At 34.0% G+C, this 20,726-nt stretch overlaps 2 protein-coding genes across 2 annotated transcripts; both read right to left on the reverse strand.

Annotated features, from left to right (window-relative positions):
- Window positions 1-11,225: 11,225 nt before the first annotated feature.
- Window positions 11,226-13,474, reverse strand: LOC112515063. Its single transcript, XM_025121686.1, has one exon. It carries the CDS (start codon window positions 13,388-13,390, stop codon window positions 11,384-11,386), a length of 2,007 nt encoding a protein of 668 aa, XP_024977454.1. The 5' UTR covers window positions 13,391-13,474; the 3' UTR covers window positions 11,226-11,383.
- A 4,664-nt stretch (window positions 13,475-18,138) lies between these two features.
- LOC112516048 lies at window positions 18,139-20,497 on the reverse strand. The gene has a single exon (XM_025123091.1). The coding sequence runs from the start codon at window positions 20,430-20,432 to the stop codon at window positions 18,426-18,428; it is 2,007 nt and encodes a 668-aa protein (XP_024978859.1). The 5' UTR covers window positions 20,433-20,497; the 3' UTR covers window positions 18,139-18,425.
- Window positions 20,498-20,726: the final 229 nt, after the last annotated feature.

Below are 20,726 nucleotides of genomic sequence, written 5' to 3' on the forward strand. Positions count from 1 at the left end.
TTAACGTTTTCATAAACCTGGATTTGGTCCCTTACGTTTGTCAATTGCTAATGGTTTTGGTCCCTCAGTCTAATGGTCGTTAACATTTTTCATTAAATCCAGCTAAATGAAGAGTATTTGGGTCATTTTATCTATTTTCTTAATTTTTTTTTTGAAAACTAAAAGCATATCTATATAATATTTTTAATAGGAAAAGATATAATATATTAAAAAAGAGTTGGGGAAAGGGGTTGGCCGAAATTGTGATGGGGTTGCAAGTGTGGGTCGAGGGGTGCAGTAAAGGAAAATCTAAAATGACTAAAATAGCCCTTGTTTAACTGAATCTAATGGAAAAAAAATCAACAATCGTTAGACTAAGGAACGAAATCCGTTGATAATTGACATAGACGAGGGGCCAAATCCAATTTTATGAAGTTTAGGGACGATACCCATTGAAAATTACAAAGGTCAGGGTGGTGACAAATGGAAATGGCCACTTCAAAGACATTGAATGCATCAAGTATGGCATTACCAAATAATAATGAATCCAAGAGTAAACATGAAGTAACTTTTCTTCATAGTCCGTTTACTAATATTTCATAGATACACATTTGAACAACACAGATTTGTTACTTTTTACATCAATTATGATTTAAAAAGATCACAACACTAAAAAAACAGCTTTGCCCTCTGTAAATAATTTTCAAATTACATATCACAATATTAACACTAAAATACAGTCTTGACTTCTGCAAATCGTATATGATCAATCACTATTGAAGTTCATATTTGCTTCTTTCATCAACACTGCGTTTGAGAGTTGAGACTGATTGGGCATGTCCATGATTAGGTTCACATTCATCAATGTCAAAAGGATGCTTATTAGTGTTTTTGAAGTTCCCAGAACCAAATTTCTTTGCAACCCTATTGCTTTTTCGAAGTCGTTCAACCAAAAAAACCCTAACATTATCATATTTGAAACTAGGATTTAGTTTTAACAACCCACAGTCGAACATGCTTGAATACGTTTCCAAAAACCCAAAATCATACCTTGCACTTGCATGCTTAGGCTTCGAAATCGTGGAAAAAGAGCTTGGATTAAACGGATTCTTACTAAACCTTTATACGCTATGCAGTTGAATGAGAAGAGGAGAGCGATTTTCAGAGATCTCTACAAAATTTCAACCACATCGGGATGTCTAATGAGAGTTTTTTCTGGAAAATATTTAGATTGCGATTCGATAGGGATAATCATATCCCTTCTTTATTGCCTTCGGTTCAATATCGAAAAAAAATTCCCATTTTATCCCTAAATACATTTGACCCAGGCAGAAAGTAGTTCTTTTGGAAAGAATAATTACTTATTTTGCCATTACTAATTTCAGCACTAAGGGGGCTGAGATTTATTCATTTATTTTTTTTAAATATGTGTTATTCTCGTATGAACCTCCCTCCTTTTCTCTTATCCACTCATTAGTTCTAATATTAATGACCAGGACCATTGAATACTATAGGAAATATTATAGGGTCTTCATCATTGTTTTTGGGCCAAAAATGCATCAAATATAATGAAGTTTGTCTTAGGGGCCGTTTACCAAACATTTACCCGGGTAAACGTTTATCAAGTCAGATTACTTCATTGGAAGAATATGGTAAGGACCATGAATCTTACCCGGTTAGAACGAGACAAAAACCATGAGTCTTACCCGATAAGTGAGGGCGACGACTCTTACCACGGTAAGCGCTTACCGTGTAAATTGTTGTATACTATGTCGTTTTGATGGACTAAATCTTATCTGGTAAGAAAATAATAGTGTTAAATTTTATAGGTAAGCAATTACCGGGTAAATGTTTACCTATAAAATTTAACACTATTCGGGTAAGTATTTGGTAAACGACCCCTTAGTTTTTATTTAGTGTAATAAATAATATTTTTTTTAATCAATGTAAAAGGTTCTGAATTTCCTATTTGTACCTATTTTGATTGATAACCGATTGAAACCTTGTTACATTAAATAAACAACAAACCAAACTAAATTGGTACAAAATAGAAAATTTTGAGAGTTTGTTATATTAAGCAGTAAATTTTAAAACTTTGTTACATTTATTGAGGCAGTAGCGATGACAACGAAGCAACATGAGGAAGACGGGAGCCTCTACTTATAATTTTGCACCACCATTTTAATCTAAAATCAGACAATTTCAAAAACTTCCATTTTTAATAAACATGAAACCAAAGTTCGTTATGATGAGAAGCAGATCAGATAAATTCCAAGCGGGTGCATAAAATAGTTGGCATCATATGAAATAAAACAAAATATTAATTGTAAAAAGAATGGTTTAATTAATTAGTGATTTGTTTTAAATATATTATAAAACATTAAAATTGGCTAATTTTTTAGCATGTTTTTTAATCATTTTGCATTTTTCAACTAATTTTTGCTAAGCGTAATTAATTCATCAGTTGGTTTATCAGCAAACAGCTTAATTTGTCAAACGAAATCTTAATTTATACTTTATAATATAGTACAGATATTTCACATATTTATTTCTTTCCTTATTCTTGATTTTCGGTAGTGATGGCCAAAAACCGGTCAAGCTTTATTGTAACCGGTTATGGGCTGCCAGTCCCGGTCATTAAAAAATAATTTTTTTTATTTTTGTTTTTTTAATGATATATATTTTTAATATATTATAAAATTTATAATGGTCACTCAAAAACACTTTAAAAATGCGTTTTATTATAGTTAAATTACATTGTCTTACAAAATATAGTGAGAAACCGATAATTGTGAATGTTTTTTTGCGTTTTTTGTGAATCGAGAACTTGGTATGTAAATTTATCAACCAATACACTTATATATAGTGTTTATAAAGCAAAAAATACAAAAAAAACCCCCAAAAAACGGCTAGTTTTTATACATAACGATTACATTTAAAAAAATAGCTACAATTTTTAAAAATCGGGCTGGGCTGGACCGATCCTATAATCGGTTCCAGATTTCGGTCCTTTACCGGTACCGAGCCGGGCCGGATTGGCCATCAGCCCATCACTAATTTTCGGTATTATAGACTTAAATTTTTGGTTTCTATCCTTTTTGGGCTCTTTCCTTGGGCCGGGGAATATGAGTTAGGCCCAAAAGTTTCGTACAGAAGTTTGGAGGCCCAGTTGTTGGAACAAAGTTGAGATTAATTTGTTAAGATTTCAAATAAGTGTAAATCATCAAAGGAAAAAAAGAAATTAAATACACAACATAATAATTTATTTCTATTTTAAATCAATTTTTATTTTTATTATACTAGAAGCTATCTCATCTTCAAATACAACCATTTTAAATCCTAGCCATTGATTTATTTTAAAATAAATATCTATTTATTTTTTTAGTAAAAGGGTAATAATGTCCATCTATTTTATGTTTTTTTATATTAATTATCATGAGGCTAATTTTTAGGAAGGCGGTTATAATTGAGATTGATTTAATTTTAATTTTTAAAATAAGAAATGGTTAGATTATAGTTTTTTTTTTATTAATCAGTCAAATAGTTCACGTGTGAACTAATTAACAGGTTTACATATAAACATATAGATCATATGTGAATCATATGAGTTAACATATGAACCCGTTTGACACATATTTGTAAAAGTTACGGAATAACCCCTCTATCTTTTGCATACCCATACAAAGAACTATTCGATGTGTCATAATCAAAGCCACAAATATTAACGAGATGAAAACTAATATCACTTCTTCACTTCTCAAGTACTTTTCAAATTAACCTCCCCACCCCACACCACCCCACACCACACACACACACACACACACACACATATATATATATATATATATATATATATATATATATAGAAAGAGAGAGAGGGGGTGAATTATTATGCAACCTTTTATATTTGTACAACTAATACAACTCAATCTCAACCGTCCATTTAATTTGATGAATATGTGATTTCATAAAAGTTTTGATTGTTTTCTAATATAAAGTATTGATCATAATTAATGAACTACGTCATCTTCCATAAATATTTAAATTATAGTAAACGAACTTTCATTATTTTCATAAATATCTCAATTGATTGAGTTACATTGGTTGTACAAATGGATATGATTACATTTGAAATATAATATATATATATATATATATATATATATATATATATATATATATATATATATAAAAGCATATGATTCGTTTGTGTTATTATCTGTCACACGTTTTTGTGTGGTTTAATCGTATTTGTGGTTTGTGTTACTTCATGGTGGTCCATGACTCCATTAATATAAACAAATACTCTCTTATTATTTAATCTATTTATTATATATAATAAAATGATTGGTGAATCAGATTCTAGTTTCACTCCATTTTTATATGCTCATATTAAATTATATTTTCACCAAATCAATAGTTGTGATATAATTATTGAAATATCAACCTCTTATATTGTTATACTATGTATACGTTAGACAATATAAATCATTTTAATATCAATGAGTATTCTCTCTCTCTCTCTCTCTCTCTCTCTCTCTCTCTCTATATATATATATATATATATATATAGACTTGGGATTACGTGAGATCAAAGGTTTTTCGTGAGACCCATAAGACCAATCATTAACTCTTGGATTTAGATATACAATCTGAACATTCATAATCATAAAATTGTCACAAGACTTCTCAATAATCACAAAATTGCTACCAGACAACTTTAGACCATTAGATAATTAGCTTATAAAGTTGATCAATGAACATAAATTGGTCTTACGGGTCTCACGAAAAACCCTTGGTCTCACGTGAACCCAACCCCATATATACACGGAAAAGGTAATACGGATTTTGAAAAACTCTTTAAACTTCCTTTTTTTATTGTTGGGAGGGGGGGTTTGTTAAAATATCAATATTAAAAATTGAGGGGTTGTTTGATAGTTGTTGAATGGTTTCGTGCAGAATGATTGAGTTGTCAGAATGATTAAAAGGATCTCATGATATAGAGAAAAATGAAATATAATTGTTTGGTAATAGTTTACAATGAAATTAGACGTTGAATGGTTAAGGAAGGCCCAAGATAGAAAATTATTCAAAGTTTTAGAACCATTAAGAGACATAATTTTTTTTTTGCCAAACAAGATTCACTTCTTAAAGATTTAGAAATTACCTCTTAATGAAACAATGAAATCGACAGATGAAGGTGGTTTGCACGGTTTACACAAATGAGGGCGGTTTTCATATGATCACTCCTCTCTCTCTCTCTCTCTCTCTCTCTATATATATATATATATATATATAGTGAGAGAGAGAGTTTGAAATGTAAACTCTCTAATTAGTACAAACCGATCTTAATCTAGTCTAATAAATATNAGTGAGAGAGAGAGTTTGAAATGTAAACTCTCTAATTAGTACAAACCGATCTTAATCTAGTCTAATAAATATTTGGTTTCATAAAGATCTCAATTAATTTTTTTCTGATCTAGAACATTAATTATAATGAATGAACTCTGACATTTTTTCATAAATATTCAAATCATAATAAATAAATTATTATTATTTCTATAAATATTTCATTGATTTATACGGTCTATATTAATTAGAGAGTATGTGTTTAAAACTCACTCTATATATACATGCAATTGTATTTAAATAAGATATGTAATGAAGCAGATAATGGCAAGCAAACACTAAGCACTAAATCATATAGAGAGAGAGAGAGAGAAAACAAACATTCGGTTTTTTTTAACAAACGATCTCTTTGAATGAAAAACAACCTCAATGTTACTGAACTCAACAATTAAAGTGTAGATTTATCGGTTTCAAATGGGTATTCAAAATATGGTTCTTTTAGGACTAACTTTGAGCAGTTTTCTTGTTAGAATTAAGGTCAATCATCCTTCACCAAAGCAAAGTGTTGGAAAAATCAGTGAAAGATGTAAAACAAGAGCAGTTCCATCTTCACACATAGCGTGTGATTGGTTTGAGCTCCGTTCCAAAGGTCAAAAGTGCATGATTGGTTTGAACTTCGTTCCAAAGGTCAAAAGTGTCTGGAGGTCACGGGTTCAAATCCAAAAATGAACAAAAATCCCCTTGTGGCCATGTAGGTCCAAATGCGATGACTTCGGGTTACCTGCAAAGCAGGTGGTTGCCTTGGGATTAGTCGGCTCGCATAGCGGGTTGGATATCGAGGTAAATAAAAAAAACATATAACTCACATTCGTTACATTTCTAATTTTACAACGTGATCTTAATGGAGTTCATACGGTAGGATCAGAAGACACTCGTTAGAAAACAGAATTTGTGAATTCTTTACAAGTTTGAAGTCTTGGAACACCAATAATAACGTTCTCACATCGAGCATCAGTATCGAAAAAGGATAAAAAAGTTGTTGTCATAAAAATCTCATATCTGACTCCTATCCCCACAAATGAAATTGACACATAAAGTTTTTATATATTTTAAATTTATTTAATTAAATATCACATTTTCTATTTGATGATGTAGATTGGTGTGACCCACTACAATACAATTTCTAACATAATTTCTAAAATATCGTTAGCTTTAGATATTATCCTCCACTACAGTAATTTCTAACGAATTTCTTAAGAAACATTTCATCGTAAATTTTAATCAAATAACAACAAAATACAGTAAATATTATTTACTATAATATTTATGGAATAACTTATAGTTGGTCCGGGAAAGTGATAATTTACCCATGAAGTGTTTGTAGAAGGGAGGTTTGAATACAAACACAACATTTTCATTTTGTATAAAAACAAGAATTACAGATTTGTTGTGGAAGTTAGGATGGTAAGACCCGTGATTCCAAACGATCCGACTGTGACAAATTTACAAAATTGAAAGAGAGGGAGGAAAAAAGGTTCTCTTTTAGATCCGAAGAACTAAAGAAGTTCTTCAGAGGATGACGCTGAATTTACTTCAAAAACACTCTCAAGGATTTTCTTTCAAAACAGGTGAGTTGTACTGAATGCCAAGGTAGACCTTTTATAGCAATCATTGCATTAAATGTTATCTGTCCAACTTTGATGTTTGTATTATTTTGGTTGGTTGATCCATGTATCCTAGTACTCTTCATTTCAACCTTTGACTTTGATGTAGACACTATTTTAACTTACTTCATCCTTTAGTACGTCGAGGGAACAGTAAAACAAAGTAACAACCACATTGTGGTTTTGTACTTGCTTAGACTAACATGTTGTACATGTTCTCATATAAAGTAAGAAGGAAGTAAGAGAGTTGGTGAGCCAAACTTGCTGGCCAAGTTTGTATTTCAAGATTCTGTTTACCAGTAGTAGTATTTTTCAAACTACTACTTGACTTTTATCTTGTACTAATCTTCTTTCTGCTAGATCACACACCAATCCGTTTCGATGATCTTGACCTCAGTTCAATTAGTTTTCGATTTTCTTGAAGACATTTTGCTCTTGAATCAATATAAACCGTTATAAGTCTTTTATAAGTAAAAATTCTACCTTTATCTATGTCTGATATATAAGTTATATATCGAATTTACCAGCTATAGGATATAGTGAAGAAGCTGCATCAGATTTTACTATGAGTACAATGAAACTAGAATCCTTTATCGGATTGGGATACAATAAATGCTTAGATGACAACCAACTGTTCAAGGTATCAATCCGAGGGGGATATATCTGAATCCTTTAAACAATAGGATTAGATGATATGTGATGTAATATCTGATGAGTGAAGTTCATTGGACATATACCTTGTGAAACAAGGTAAACAATAATGTTTCTTTCCAAGTGTTCAGTCAGATGTTATTAGTATTACATACAAATCCGATAGTTGAGACCAACAATCTCCCCCTATTTGTTAATAATACAAATAGACACTCCGTGTATAAACACTTAGAAGGAAATGGTACTGAAACTTATAAGTTAAAATAGAAATCCGAACTCATAAATATAGTGAACCATCAGATTTTTTTTGAATATTAACAAGTTGATCGAATATAGAAGAAGTTGTCAGATGAGGTAAATTTAACTTGTTTTAGCTAAGTGAAAAAGTAGTACCACACGTTGCTCATATGTTTTCTTAACAGTGTCCCTGTGGCGTGGTTTTGGGTTCAACTTTCTGATATTCAATAATGTAAATAACGCCTTCCATGTGATTCAAAAATCCCATTTTGTGAAGAAGAAAGGTGAAGAACAAGATTACCTATAAGACATTGAGTTTATTACCAACTCTTAGGGTTCCTCAACGGATATGAAGGTTTTGAATGAGATTAGCGATAGAGTCGGATGGAGAAGATATTCGATCGTCATTGATCTTCTGAAGCATATTCGACAGTGGGAACGGTTGAGAAGAATCTGAAGCATTGGATGGATCCAAATAGAAATACCCGAATACATTCGAACACGTAATGTATCAGATATTTGATGAAGAAGAGTTCGGTCAATATACCAAAGGAACAAGAATCTAACATACGATAAGGAAGGAAGTATGATATAGCTTTTGAATGCGTGTGTGTGTATGTGTGTGAGAGAGAGAGATAGAACATACCTTACGTTGATCGGATTTTAAAGGTATCAGAGTAGTATGCATCGAATATTGAAATAAGATGGTATTTATTCTATTTAACAGTATAATGAAATGAAAGATTAATAAAAGAATAAGACAATAGATAATATTAAAATGAGATATATGATAACTTTAATTTTCAATATTTAACATTCAATTCGCTGATAAGATACTTTGACCTTGATTCAACTAAAGGTTGAGTAAATACATTGGCTAATTGATTATCTGTCGGAACAAATGAAGTTTCACAATTTTTTTTGGATATGTGGTCTCTGATAAAATGATATATTGTGTTATTATGCTTGGTTCTAAAATTAACAGAGGATTGTTGGCAGTAGCACTCGAATTATCACATAGAATACGTATAGCAGAGAAATTTATGTCATAATCAGCTAGCTGATTTTTTTATCCATAAAATTTGAGTTGTACAGCTTCCAGCAGCAATGTATGCACCTTCAGCAGTAGATGTTGAAACTCAATTCTATTTCTTGTTTGACCAACTCACAAGTTTACTGCCCAAAAGTTGGCAGCTTCCTATGGTACTTTTTCTGTCTATTTGGAACCTTGGATGATCAGAATATGAATATCCAGTTAGATCGAAACTTGCGTCTTTGAGTTTGATGTAGACACTATTTTAACTTACTTCATCCTTTAGTATATTGAGGGAACAGTAAAACAAACAAAGTACCAATCAAATAGTACTTTTGTACTTGCTTAGGTTGACATGTTGGACATCTTCTCATACAAAGAAGGAAGTAAAAGAGTTGGGAGCCAAACTTGCTGACCTAGTTTGTACTTCAAGATTCGGCTTGCTATCGTATTATTTGTCATACTACTACTTGACTTTTTATCTTGTACTGATCTTCTTTCAATAGATGACAAGACAATCCGCTTTACTGACGATCTTGACCTTACCTCAATTACGATTTTGTTAAAGGCATTTTGCTCTTGTATCAAAATAGACAGTTACAAGTCTTTTACAAGTAAAAATCCTACAGTTATCTATATTCGATATATAAGCTGTATATTGGATTTACCAGTTATAGAATATAATGAAGAAACTACATAGGATTTTACTACGAGTAAAGTGAAACTGCAATCCTTTATCTAATAGAATAATCAATCGGATTAGGATACACTAAATGCTTAGATGATAACCAACTGTTTAAGGTATAAATCTAATGGGTAATATATATATGAATCTTTTAAACAATCGGATCAGATGATATATGAGGTAATATTCGATGAGTGAAGTTCATCTAATATATACCTTGTGGAACAAGGTATACACTGATTTTTCTTTCCAAGTGTTTGGTCAGATGTTTTGAGTATTATATACGAATCCGAAGGTTGAGACAAATATTTATTAATTAAATAATTATTATGAAGTAAAATTTATTAATTAAATAAAATATTTTAATTTAATTTAATTTTAAATTATTTTTTATTAAATAAACAAAATTTATATTTAAGAATTAAAAAATTTAAAGTAATTTTTGATGTTTCTTATAGCTTTATTCAGTTTACATATAATTAATTTATTAATAAAAGACTATATTAAACATACAATATCTAATAAAGACAAAAATACATGTTATATTTAAAATGAGTATGTGACAATGTAAGAGAACCATGAAGAAATGTCAACTCCTCCTTTATCAACATGTTCTCTAATTATATTTTGTATTAATATAAATTATTATATTTTTAATATTCATTAATATATAATGTTAAATTTATAAAAATTAAAGGAGAAAAACAAATGTCGATTTTCCTTCCAAAACTTTCCTCCCAAATTTGGGATGAAAGAAAATTTGATAGACAAAAATGAGGGGCTGTTTACCAAACGCTTACCCGGGTAAGTACTTACCAAGTCAAATTATCTCACCGGATGAATATGGTATGAACCAAGAATATTACCCGGTAAGATAGAGACAAGGACCAAGAGTCTTACCCGGTAAGTGAGAGTAAAGACTCTTAACACGGTAAGCGTTTACCATGTAAATTATTACATGCGATGTCGTTTTGGTGGACTAAAATTTTACCCTGTCAGTAAATAGTAGTGTTAAATTTTACCGATAAACACTTACCGGGTAAGTATTTGATAAACATCCCTGAGATTTTTTAACCATTGGAAGGAAAAGGGATGCCTTTGGACTTTTGAATATGATATGGTTACAGAAGGAGGGGTAGCAACTAGCAACCAAAGACAACTGTAATACTAAAAGGACATGCCAGACATGTAGGTAGGTTTCACAGCACAAATGCTGTTTCTGGTGGCACCTATTTAGTATACCACTGGCCCAAACAGATGATTCATCTGCGGTGTAATGGTATCAGATCCCCATGGACACTTTTTATGCATCCTAAATTCAAGGCAATTTGTTGTGTTTGTAGATACAAAAAAAATGGCCACAAGTTGTCTGTGAATCATGCATAATGCTGACCACAGGATCACCACCACAACTATAATATGCATACTGTTGACCACAGGATCACCACCACAACTATAATCATACAAATGCCAATGATTCTAAATGGAGTTTTCCTAAAAACAGGAATGAAATCCAAGAGTTTTCAACAAGGGTTATGAGATTGAAGATGACCACTTTGTCATTTACTTGAATATCATTCATTACAACCAGTATGCAAATAAAGCATAGTAATAGAGAATCAGAAGATGAATTCTTGAATATGAATTCCCACTTTTCATACAGAAAAAGAACAGGTGATGGTAAATATTATGTACCCTATGAAAATGATGAAACCCCGTGTAATTGAAACCCAAAAAAAGAAAGAAACTTTCATGAATATATCATATAAAAAAGCAAGCAAAACTCTAATGGAAACCCCTTGATCCTCTAGATTGATATAGTTCCAACCTACCTTTGGATTCCTGCAGAAGCTTTTCCACTTCTTCATTTTGGACCAATGCAGATTGCTTGGATGCCCATTCAAGAACAGTAAGCACCTCAGCCTGTGCTAGATCCTCACTATCAGGCACATGTTGAGCAATGTAGCATAGAAGCATCAATGCAGGGATTTGAACCATTTGCTCCCCAAAATAGACCAATTGAATCAAGTGTTTTGCTCCTCCAGCGTTGATAATTGCCTTGGAGTGATCAAGCCGCAGGTAGTTCTCTGTGCAGGCAAATTTGGTCAATGCTAAGGCAGCTTCTYTAGTGATCTCAGCCTCWCGTTCTTCAAGAAGCTGAACCAACGGTTGRATCATTCGTGACTCTGTRGCACGAAAAGTTCTAGCCAAGTTCCCAATCGCTTTAACACATGGAAGTARRAGTCTTGAGTCTGCTTTCTCTATAATTTGYAGTAACTGTTCAACAACAGCTTTGCAAGCTGGTGYATTKGGCTTAAAAGCCGCTCTTCGCAAGTCGGAATCTTSCTCTGCTACASCGGTGATTTCCATGAGMGCCATTGCAGAATTGTATCTAACTTCTTCCGGGCCTTTCTCCAATAGRACAGCRAAACAGAGTAAAGCTCKTGAYTCAGTAATGCTTCTACAAATAGTGGAATTATYTTTGGCAAGGTGCCAAAGAGCTTYAGCAGCCATGGATTTCATGTRAGCTTTAGTTGCAGGGTCCTCTAGTTCCCTACCTTTGTGTATACCAKTTGCATATAGCGAAAGACTTGAGTTATGATGCACATTTTGCTTCTTGACGACAACATTTTCGGTCTTCTGATTCRAATTTGGTAACAACCCATTGGTTYCCTGATTGACAGSAGGCTTCAAACCTTCTTTCATGGCCATGGTGCTAGCAACCACACTGTGCATTTTGAAGGGTTGTTGCCTGTTACCAGAAGGATGTGAAACTCGATGCTTATCTTCATCATCATTTGGTGGAGTTGTGGATTTGTTGTTAGGATTGTGATGAAGCCCATTGGAGGTGGTGTTACCATTAGTGTTATTACTAGCTAGAACAACAGCATGAATCGAAGTGGGTTTGTTGCTGGTGATAGCATACTTACTGTGTTCTTCGACGGTCTCGAAAGCAAGATGRCCGACAAGCAATCTCACRATGTTGTGCTGCGCGAARAGATCTTGGCATTTGGGATAATGGCGRACGAGCTCMGATACAGCCCMAGCAACAACCGCCTGYACCTTCATCGGACCTTCTTTGAGAATTTTCACRAACACKGAGCAGACACCGGCGTGGATCATGTGTTCAACGCTCTCAGGRTCACGRCCGAGCAAKCCGATCGCCGACGCAGCGTTCTCCTGACCTTCCGGTTTCCCCTCTTTCACCAATTTCAGCAACGGATTGACTCCACCTTCTTCAATTATCAGCTTCCCGTACCGATCATTGTCGCGTGCAAGCGACACGAGCGACGCCGCCGCGTCGGACCTGTCATCTAGGGTTCCGGTGTATAAAATAGCGATTTGCTCCCAAATTAAACACAGGATAGGTTCGTTAGCCGCGATCGGAGGGAGACCGAGGTACTCATCGGTGGAATTGTTAGGTGCGGAGACACGTAAAAGCCAGGAGACATCGCCGATGGAATTCTCAAGCTGTGACGACATCTTGCGAAAGGCAGCAGCAGGTATGATAGTGAACACACGCTTTACAAAGCCGTTGTTCCGACATTTTAGGGCTACAGAAAGTGCTTTTTCTAGAACCTGCTCGGTATCGTCGATAATACGCCGTGTAGGTCGTTCATAGAGATCGTTGCTGGCACGGGCGGCTTGACGGAGGAGTCCGGCGAGCTTTTCCGTCTTGGATTTGAGTTCAGCACATTCTTGCTTGTTGTTACAGGCTTCCTCGGCGACCTTGATGACTTGGTCAGCCAACTGGATCGGCTTTGCAAGGATCTGTTTCACTAGGTCCGCCATAACAAAAGATGGCCGGAACTACAGTGGTACGATTGCCGGCGGCAGCGATAACAGGAAGGAAAGATTGCCGATTTGGATTTTGGAGGGTTTGTGTGGATCAATGGAGATTCGAGAATTGGAGATGGACGGAATGGTGACGACTTGGTTTTACTTTTACATAGTCATAAAGTCAAAACTCGTTTTCATTGGTCTTTCATACGTGTTACAAAATGGTACTATTTATTTATGGAAATTATTATCAAAATTCAATTAATGCGATAAACAATAATTAAAATTATATGTTACAATGATTGATCATCTTTCGAATACAAACAATGGTTGACACTGATTTTCCTAACACGTGATTTTAAACAATCTGATTGGTGAAAATTTGCTAGGAAGGTACTCTTTCAGATTTAAAGTACTAAGATAATGCTTTTAAATGGTTTGACAATGATTCTGCTTAAGAAATTATCTCTTATAATTCCTTTCAAAACGAGTAAGTTGCAATAAGTGACAATGATGGCCTTTTATAACCATCATTGCATTAAATGATGGCCTTTTATAGCCATCATTGCATTAAATGATGTTGTTCAACTTTAATGTGTGTTTTTATCTGATTTCCTGATTAGTGCATGCTTATACTCCTCATTTCATCTTTCGATGTAGACACATGTTAACCCAACCTATCCTTTTGTATGCATATGGAATTGTAAATGATGTATGATACTAATAAGAACGTACTTTAGAACTTAATTTATTTGACATGGCAAACATGTTCTCATACCAGGATGAGAGCTGATAGACTCGATGACCCAAACTTATTAGATAAGTTTGCACTCCAATTTCAGCTTGCCAAGAGTAGTGTTTTTCATATTATTTTTGACTTTATTTTATATTGATCTTCTTATGGCTAGATGACAATCTAATCCGCTTTGATGACGATCTTGATCTTGTTTCAACTAGTTTTCAATTTTGTTCAAGGTTTGTTATTTTTGGATCAATACAGATAGTTACAATACTTTTACAATAGAAAAATCCTATTTATCTTTCCGAATTCTAAACTATAAAACGGATTCCAGCTAGATTTTTTATGAAGTGAAATATTCAGATGATTAGACCACCTTAGAGGATTTTGAGTTTATGGGAATTAAGACTGAGTGAACATGTGAAGTGTTCTATTCGGATCTTGAAAAATTACATCAGAGATTTGATCTCAAAACATTTTTTAAGATGTAAATTTGAATATGATTATTGACACATACAAAGTAAGTCCTTAAAATGAAATCAGATTATGGAATTCGATTATAAGAAAGCTTAGTTCGGATGCCAATACTCTTTGTTAGATCCAAATGAATGTTGTATATGATGCAACAATTATAAGGCAAGAATATCTTCTAAGTGTTGAAACAGATATTATTTGTATTATTGTCAAATCCGATGGTTGAGACCAACATATACACACATATATGTATGTATGTATGTATGTATGTATGTATGTATGTATGTATGTATGTATGTATGTATGTATGTATGCACACATATATATATATAATACCTATTTTCTATATAATTTATTTTATAAAAAAATTATATTAACTTTAAGATGCTTTAGAATTTTTTTAAATTGAGATAAATAGTTATGTTTTCAAAACTTGATATGCTCAAATAGAAGAAGTGATATGAGTTTGGAAAAACCCTTTAAATTTCCATTTTTCTTATTTATAAATGGGATAAAAAAGTATGAGTATCATAAAAATTAAAAGATTGTGTATGCATTATTGACTTGTACATAACGTTTTAACACTAGCAATCTTGAAAAACTAAGGCGGCGTTTGTTTTTTAAGGGATTCTGAAGTCTGATTTCACTTCTGATTATAAGAGGTGATGCTGAAGTCTGAAATCTGAATCAGTCAGACAGTTTGCTTTTATATCTAAAGTCTGAATCAGTCAGACTGTTTGTTTTTATATCTAAAGTCTGAATCAGTCAGACTGTTTGTTTTTGTAAACTGACAAACGTCTGAAGTATGAAATCTGAATCAATTTATTTTAACTACATATGTTCATGAGGTTGGTGAAAAGGAGGCCGTTGATGTTTGGATGTCGATGAAAGGGGGAGGATCGATCTATCACACGGTCCGTGTGTGTATCTACATATATAGTAATACTTCAAAATTTTACCGGGAAGGAAAGACTCCAAGGGTGTAGAAAAAGTTTGTTATCAACATGTTTTATAAATTATATTTTGTATTGTAATACAAATTATATTTTAAATTTAATAATATTAATTAATATATTAATGTTAAATTTATAATCTAATAAATATAAAATTATATCAATATTAATTAATTACCAAAAAAAACAATTTCTTATTTAAAAAGCATGCTCACAAAAACCATAATTTCGAATACAAAAGTATGTCATGTCATCATTTTTTCGTGCTTTTCACTTAAAATCTTCATTAAAAAAGGGTAAGCTAAATGTATCCTTACTTAATAATTTTCTCCTCACTTACGTCTAGGGATGCTCAAAAACCCAATCAACCCAATCCGAAATAACTCAATCTGAATCAACCTGATGTTTAATAGAGTTATAAAATCTTCAAAATATAGGTATGGGTTACTTTTATTTGAACCCAACCTAACCCGATGAACCCAATCTTCTTTTATTTCTTGGATTTAATATGATTGTTGAGTTTATATTAACATGTACATTAAACAACTACATCATTTATATATGTTCAGAAACTATGAATATATATATATATACACATGTAAATTGAGAAAATTAATTGAATGTGATATAATTAGGATTTAAGAAGTATAGATAAGTTGTACCAAATAGTTGATGATGAAAATGGGTAGACCAAATAAAACAATATATTCAAGATAAGAAAAGTATTTTGATGTACCAAAGTATCAACCCGACCAACACGACAAACCCGTACAAATTGGATTGAGTTGGATTGAGATTTTTTAAACCACAAGCATTGAGTTGTTTAAATACCTTCAACCTGATCAACTCAAGATTTACTTTTAACATTCTTAATGCATGATTTAATTTTATTATAAATATATAATGGGTGCATACGTTAAGAAATCGTTGTAATGGATGATAATATTCAGAAATGAGACTTTTGAGAATTTGAAACAAGTAGTTTAGAATTTTTAACCATTGGAAAAAAGGGTACCTTTGGAGAATGATATCATTACCAGAAATTAACTCAAATGACCATTTTATTCATTTAAATTGGGTAAGATATCTTTTTTTCAATTTGATACAAATATCAGTACATCCACAATATCCAGGTAAAAGACAAAAGAAAAGTCAAATTCAACCAGTTTAGCGTCGCAATTGCAGATTTAGCTTGTCACAGACTTGAATATTGTAAAAGTAGTAACATTTGATTCAATCGGAGAAAGAAATGATTAGAAAACCAGAAATGCAAATAACTTTATGGTTATTGAAGGTGGGGTAGCATCAAGACAGTTGTACTAAAACTAAAATGACATGCCAGACATCTAGGTAGGTCCATTTGACAGGGCAATACTCTTTGTGGTGGAATTTTATTTAATGGGGAGTGCTAATGACACCCCATTTGATGTCAGAATTAGGTCATTCAAGCATTGGGAATGTAAAAAACATATATTGATGTTGATGTGTGTGAGAAAGAAATTCATAGATAGGGGTGCATTAAGCAATGCATAGGAGTGCATTTAGCCCACCCCTATTTAATTTAGGTGTTGTTTGATGATTAAAATTTGTTTGAATTGTTAAAGTTTTATTTTGTTTATGATTGATAAGAGTTGTTTTAAAGTCTTGAAAGTAAAATTAATAAGATTGTTTGTTTTTATAAACTGAAAATTGTTTGAATTTATATATGTTGTGAATTATAAACATTTTAACCAAAATATATTGTTGTCAATTTTTAAATACATTCAAATCCTATCAAAATACATCCATTGATCTACGTACAACTGAAAATATGAAGGAAACGATTGATACAAACACACATTTTAGATCACGTGTCAGAAACTGATCGTTGAAACAGCGATCTTCATTTACAACAGTGATGCAGCCGTATCAAACCAGCCCTTTGTAAGAAAATTAGCACATTTTGGAACCAGAGTTCCCATGGCCCTAACCACCATCCACCAGATCTCTAATTTTTACTCAAACCTGATGAATATCGAAACACTTTTAGGAAAGGCCATGTGGTGTGCAGACGAAAGATCGTCGTCTTGGAGTCACTGGCTTTTCCGATCTCCTCTCATCCCTTCACCAGACCATCGAAAGAGAAGAAATCCATCACCATTGTCCTCCATCAACGATTATATCTCTCTTTGATGGGGCGAACCGTTCACATATCAGAGAAATCACCGACCGCTTTTAAAGTCTTGTTAGGGCCTCTTTGGCAAAGACACGACAAGAGGATGATTTACCTCAAGTTGAATCGGATGACAGTAAGAGATAAAGTGGTTAATGAAAAAACAAAGTCGTTATTCGGTAAGTGATAAAGTGGTTAATGAAAAAACAAACACCAGCTTAGCATAAATAGAATACCAGTGACCTAAAAAGCATGACAGATAAGTCATCTGGGGGTGTAATAGAATCAGATCCCCATGGACCCTTTTGTTCATCCCTAAAATCAATGCAATTTGTTGTGTTGTAGAATCAGTGCATACTGTCGACCACAGGATCACCACAACAACTATAATCATACAAATGCCAATAGTTCTAAAATGGAGTTTTCCTAAAAACAGGAATAAAATCCAACAGGGCTATGAGATTGAAGATGACCACTTCGTCATTTACTTAAATACATTCATTACAAGCAGTATGCAAATAAAGCATCATAATGAAGAATCAGAAGATGAATTCTTGAATATGATTTCCCACTTTTCATACTGAAAAAGAACAGGTGACAGTAAATATTATGTACCCTACATGAAAATGATGAAACCCCATGTAATTGAAACCCGAAAAAAGGAAAAAGGAAAAAGGAAAAAAAAAAAAACTTTCATGAAATATATTATATAAAAAAGCAAGCAAAAATCTAATGGAAACCCCTTGATCCTCTAGATTGATAGAGCTCCAACCTACCTTTGGACTCCTGCAAAAGCTTTTCCACTTTTTCATTTTGGATCAATGCAGATTGCTTGGACGCCCATTCAAGAACAGTAAGCACCTCAGCCTGTGCTAGATCCTCACTATCAGGCACATGTTGAGCGATGTAGCATAGAAGCATCAATGCAGGGCTTTGAACCATTTGCTCCCCAAAATAGACCAATTGAATCAAGTGTTTTGCTCCTCCAGCGCTGATAATCGCCTTGGAGTGATCAAGCCGTAGGTAGTTCTCTGTGCAGGCAAATTTGGTCAATGCTAAGGCAGCTTCTYTAGTGATCTCAGCCTCWCGTTCTTCAAGAAGCTGAACCAACGGTTGRATCATTCGTGACTCTGTRGCACGAAAAGTTCTAGCCAAGTTCCCAATCGCTTTAACACATGGAAGTARRAGTCTTGAGTCTGCTTTCTCTATAATTTGYAGTAACTGTTCAACAACAGCTTTGCAAGCTGGTGYATTKGGCTTAAAAGCCGCTCTTCGCAAGTCGGAATCTTSCTCTGCTACASCGGTGATTTCCATGAGMGCCATTGCAGAATTGTATCTAACTTCTTCCGGGCCTTTCTCCAATAGAACAGCAAAACAGAGTAAAGCTCTTGATTCAGTAATGCTTCTACAAATAGTGGAATTATCTTTGGCAAGGTGCCAAAGAGCTTYAGCAGCCATGGATTTCATGTRAGCTTTAGTTGCAGGGTCCTCTAGTTCCCTACCTTTGTGTATACCAKTTGCATATAGCGAAAGACTTGAGTTATGATGCACATTTTGCTTCTTGACGACAACATTTTCGGTCTTCTGATTCRAATTTGGTAACAACCCATTGGTTYCCTGATTGACAGSAGGCTTCAAACCTTCTTTCATGGCCATGGTGCTAGCAACCACACTGTGCATTTTGAAGGGTTGTTGCCTGTTACCAGAAGGATGTGAAACTCGATGCTTATCTTCATCATCATTTGGTGGAGTTGTGGATTTGTTGTTAGGATTGTGATGAAGCCCATTGGAGTTGGTGCTACTATTAGTGTTGTTACTAGCTAGAACAACAGCATGAATCGAAGTGGGTTTGTTGCTGGTGATAGCATACTTACTGTGTTCTTCGACGGTCTCGAAAGCAAGATGRCCGACAAGCAATCTCACRATGTTGTGCTGCGCGAARAGATCTTGGCATTTGGGATAATGGCGRACGAGCTCMGATACAGCCCMAGCAACAACCGCCTGYACCTTCATCGGACCTTCTTTGAGAATTTTCACRAACACKGAGCAGACACCGGCGTGGATCATGTGTTCAACGCTCTCAGGRTCACGRCCGAGCAAKCCGATCGCCGACGCAGCGTTCTCCTGACCTTCCGGTTTCCCCTCTTTCACCAATTTCAGCAACGGATTGACTCCACCTTCTTCAATTATCAGCTTCCCGTACCGATCATTGTCGCGTGCAAGCGACACGAGCGACGCCGCCGCGTCGGACCTGTCATCTAGGGTTCCGGTGTATAAAATAGCGATTTGCTCCCAAATTAAACCCAGAATAGGCTCGTTAGCGGCGATGGGAGGGAGACCGAGGTACTCATCGGTGGAATTGTTAGGTGCGGAGACACGTAAAAGCCAGGAGACATCGCCGATGGAATTCTCAAGCTGTGACGACATCTTGCGGAAGGCAGCAGCAGGTATGATAGTGAACACACGCTTTACAAAGCCGTTGTTCCGACATTTTAGGGCTACAGAAAGTRCTTTTTCTAGAACCTGCTCGGTATCGTCGATAATACGCCGTGTAGGTCGTTCATAKAGATCGTTRCTSGCACGGGCGGCTTGACGGAGGAGTCCAGCGAGCTTTTCCGTCTTGGATTTGAGTTCAGCACATTCTTGCTTGTTGTTACAGGCTTCCTCGGCGAACTTGATGACTTGGTCAGCTAACTGGATCGGCTTTGCAAGGATCTGTTTCACTAGGTCCGCCATAATCAACAATGGCCGGAACTAGGGTTGCCGGGGGCGGCGATAACAGGAGGGAGAGATTGCCGATTTGGATTATGGAGGGTTTGTGTGAATGTATAGAGAAATGGAGATGGACGGGTTTTACAAAGTCATAAGTCAAAACTCGTTTTCATTGGTCTTCCACGCCTTTCATACATGTTCCAAAATGGTAGACTATTTATTTATGGAAATTATTATCAAAATTAATATAATGCAATTGCAATATAACAATAATGAAAACCCAAAAAAATAAATTATATATATTACAATAATTGATGA

This window comes from Cynara cardunculus (genome assembly GCF_001531365.2).
Source record: "Cynara cardunculus var. scolymus isolate 2C chromosome LG 7, CcrdV1, whole genome shotgun sequence".
NCBI lineage: Eukaryota > Viridiplantae > Streptophyta > Magnoliopsida > Asterales > Asteraceae > Cynara > Cynara cardunculus.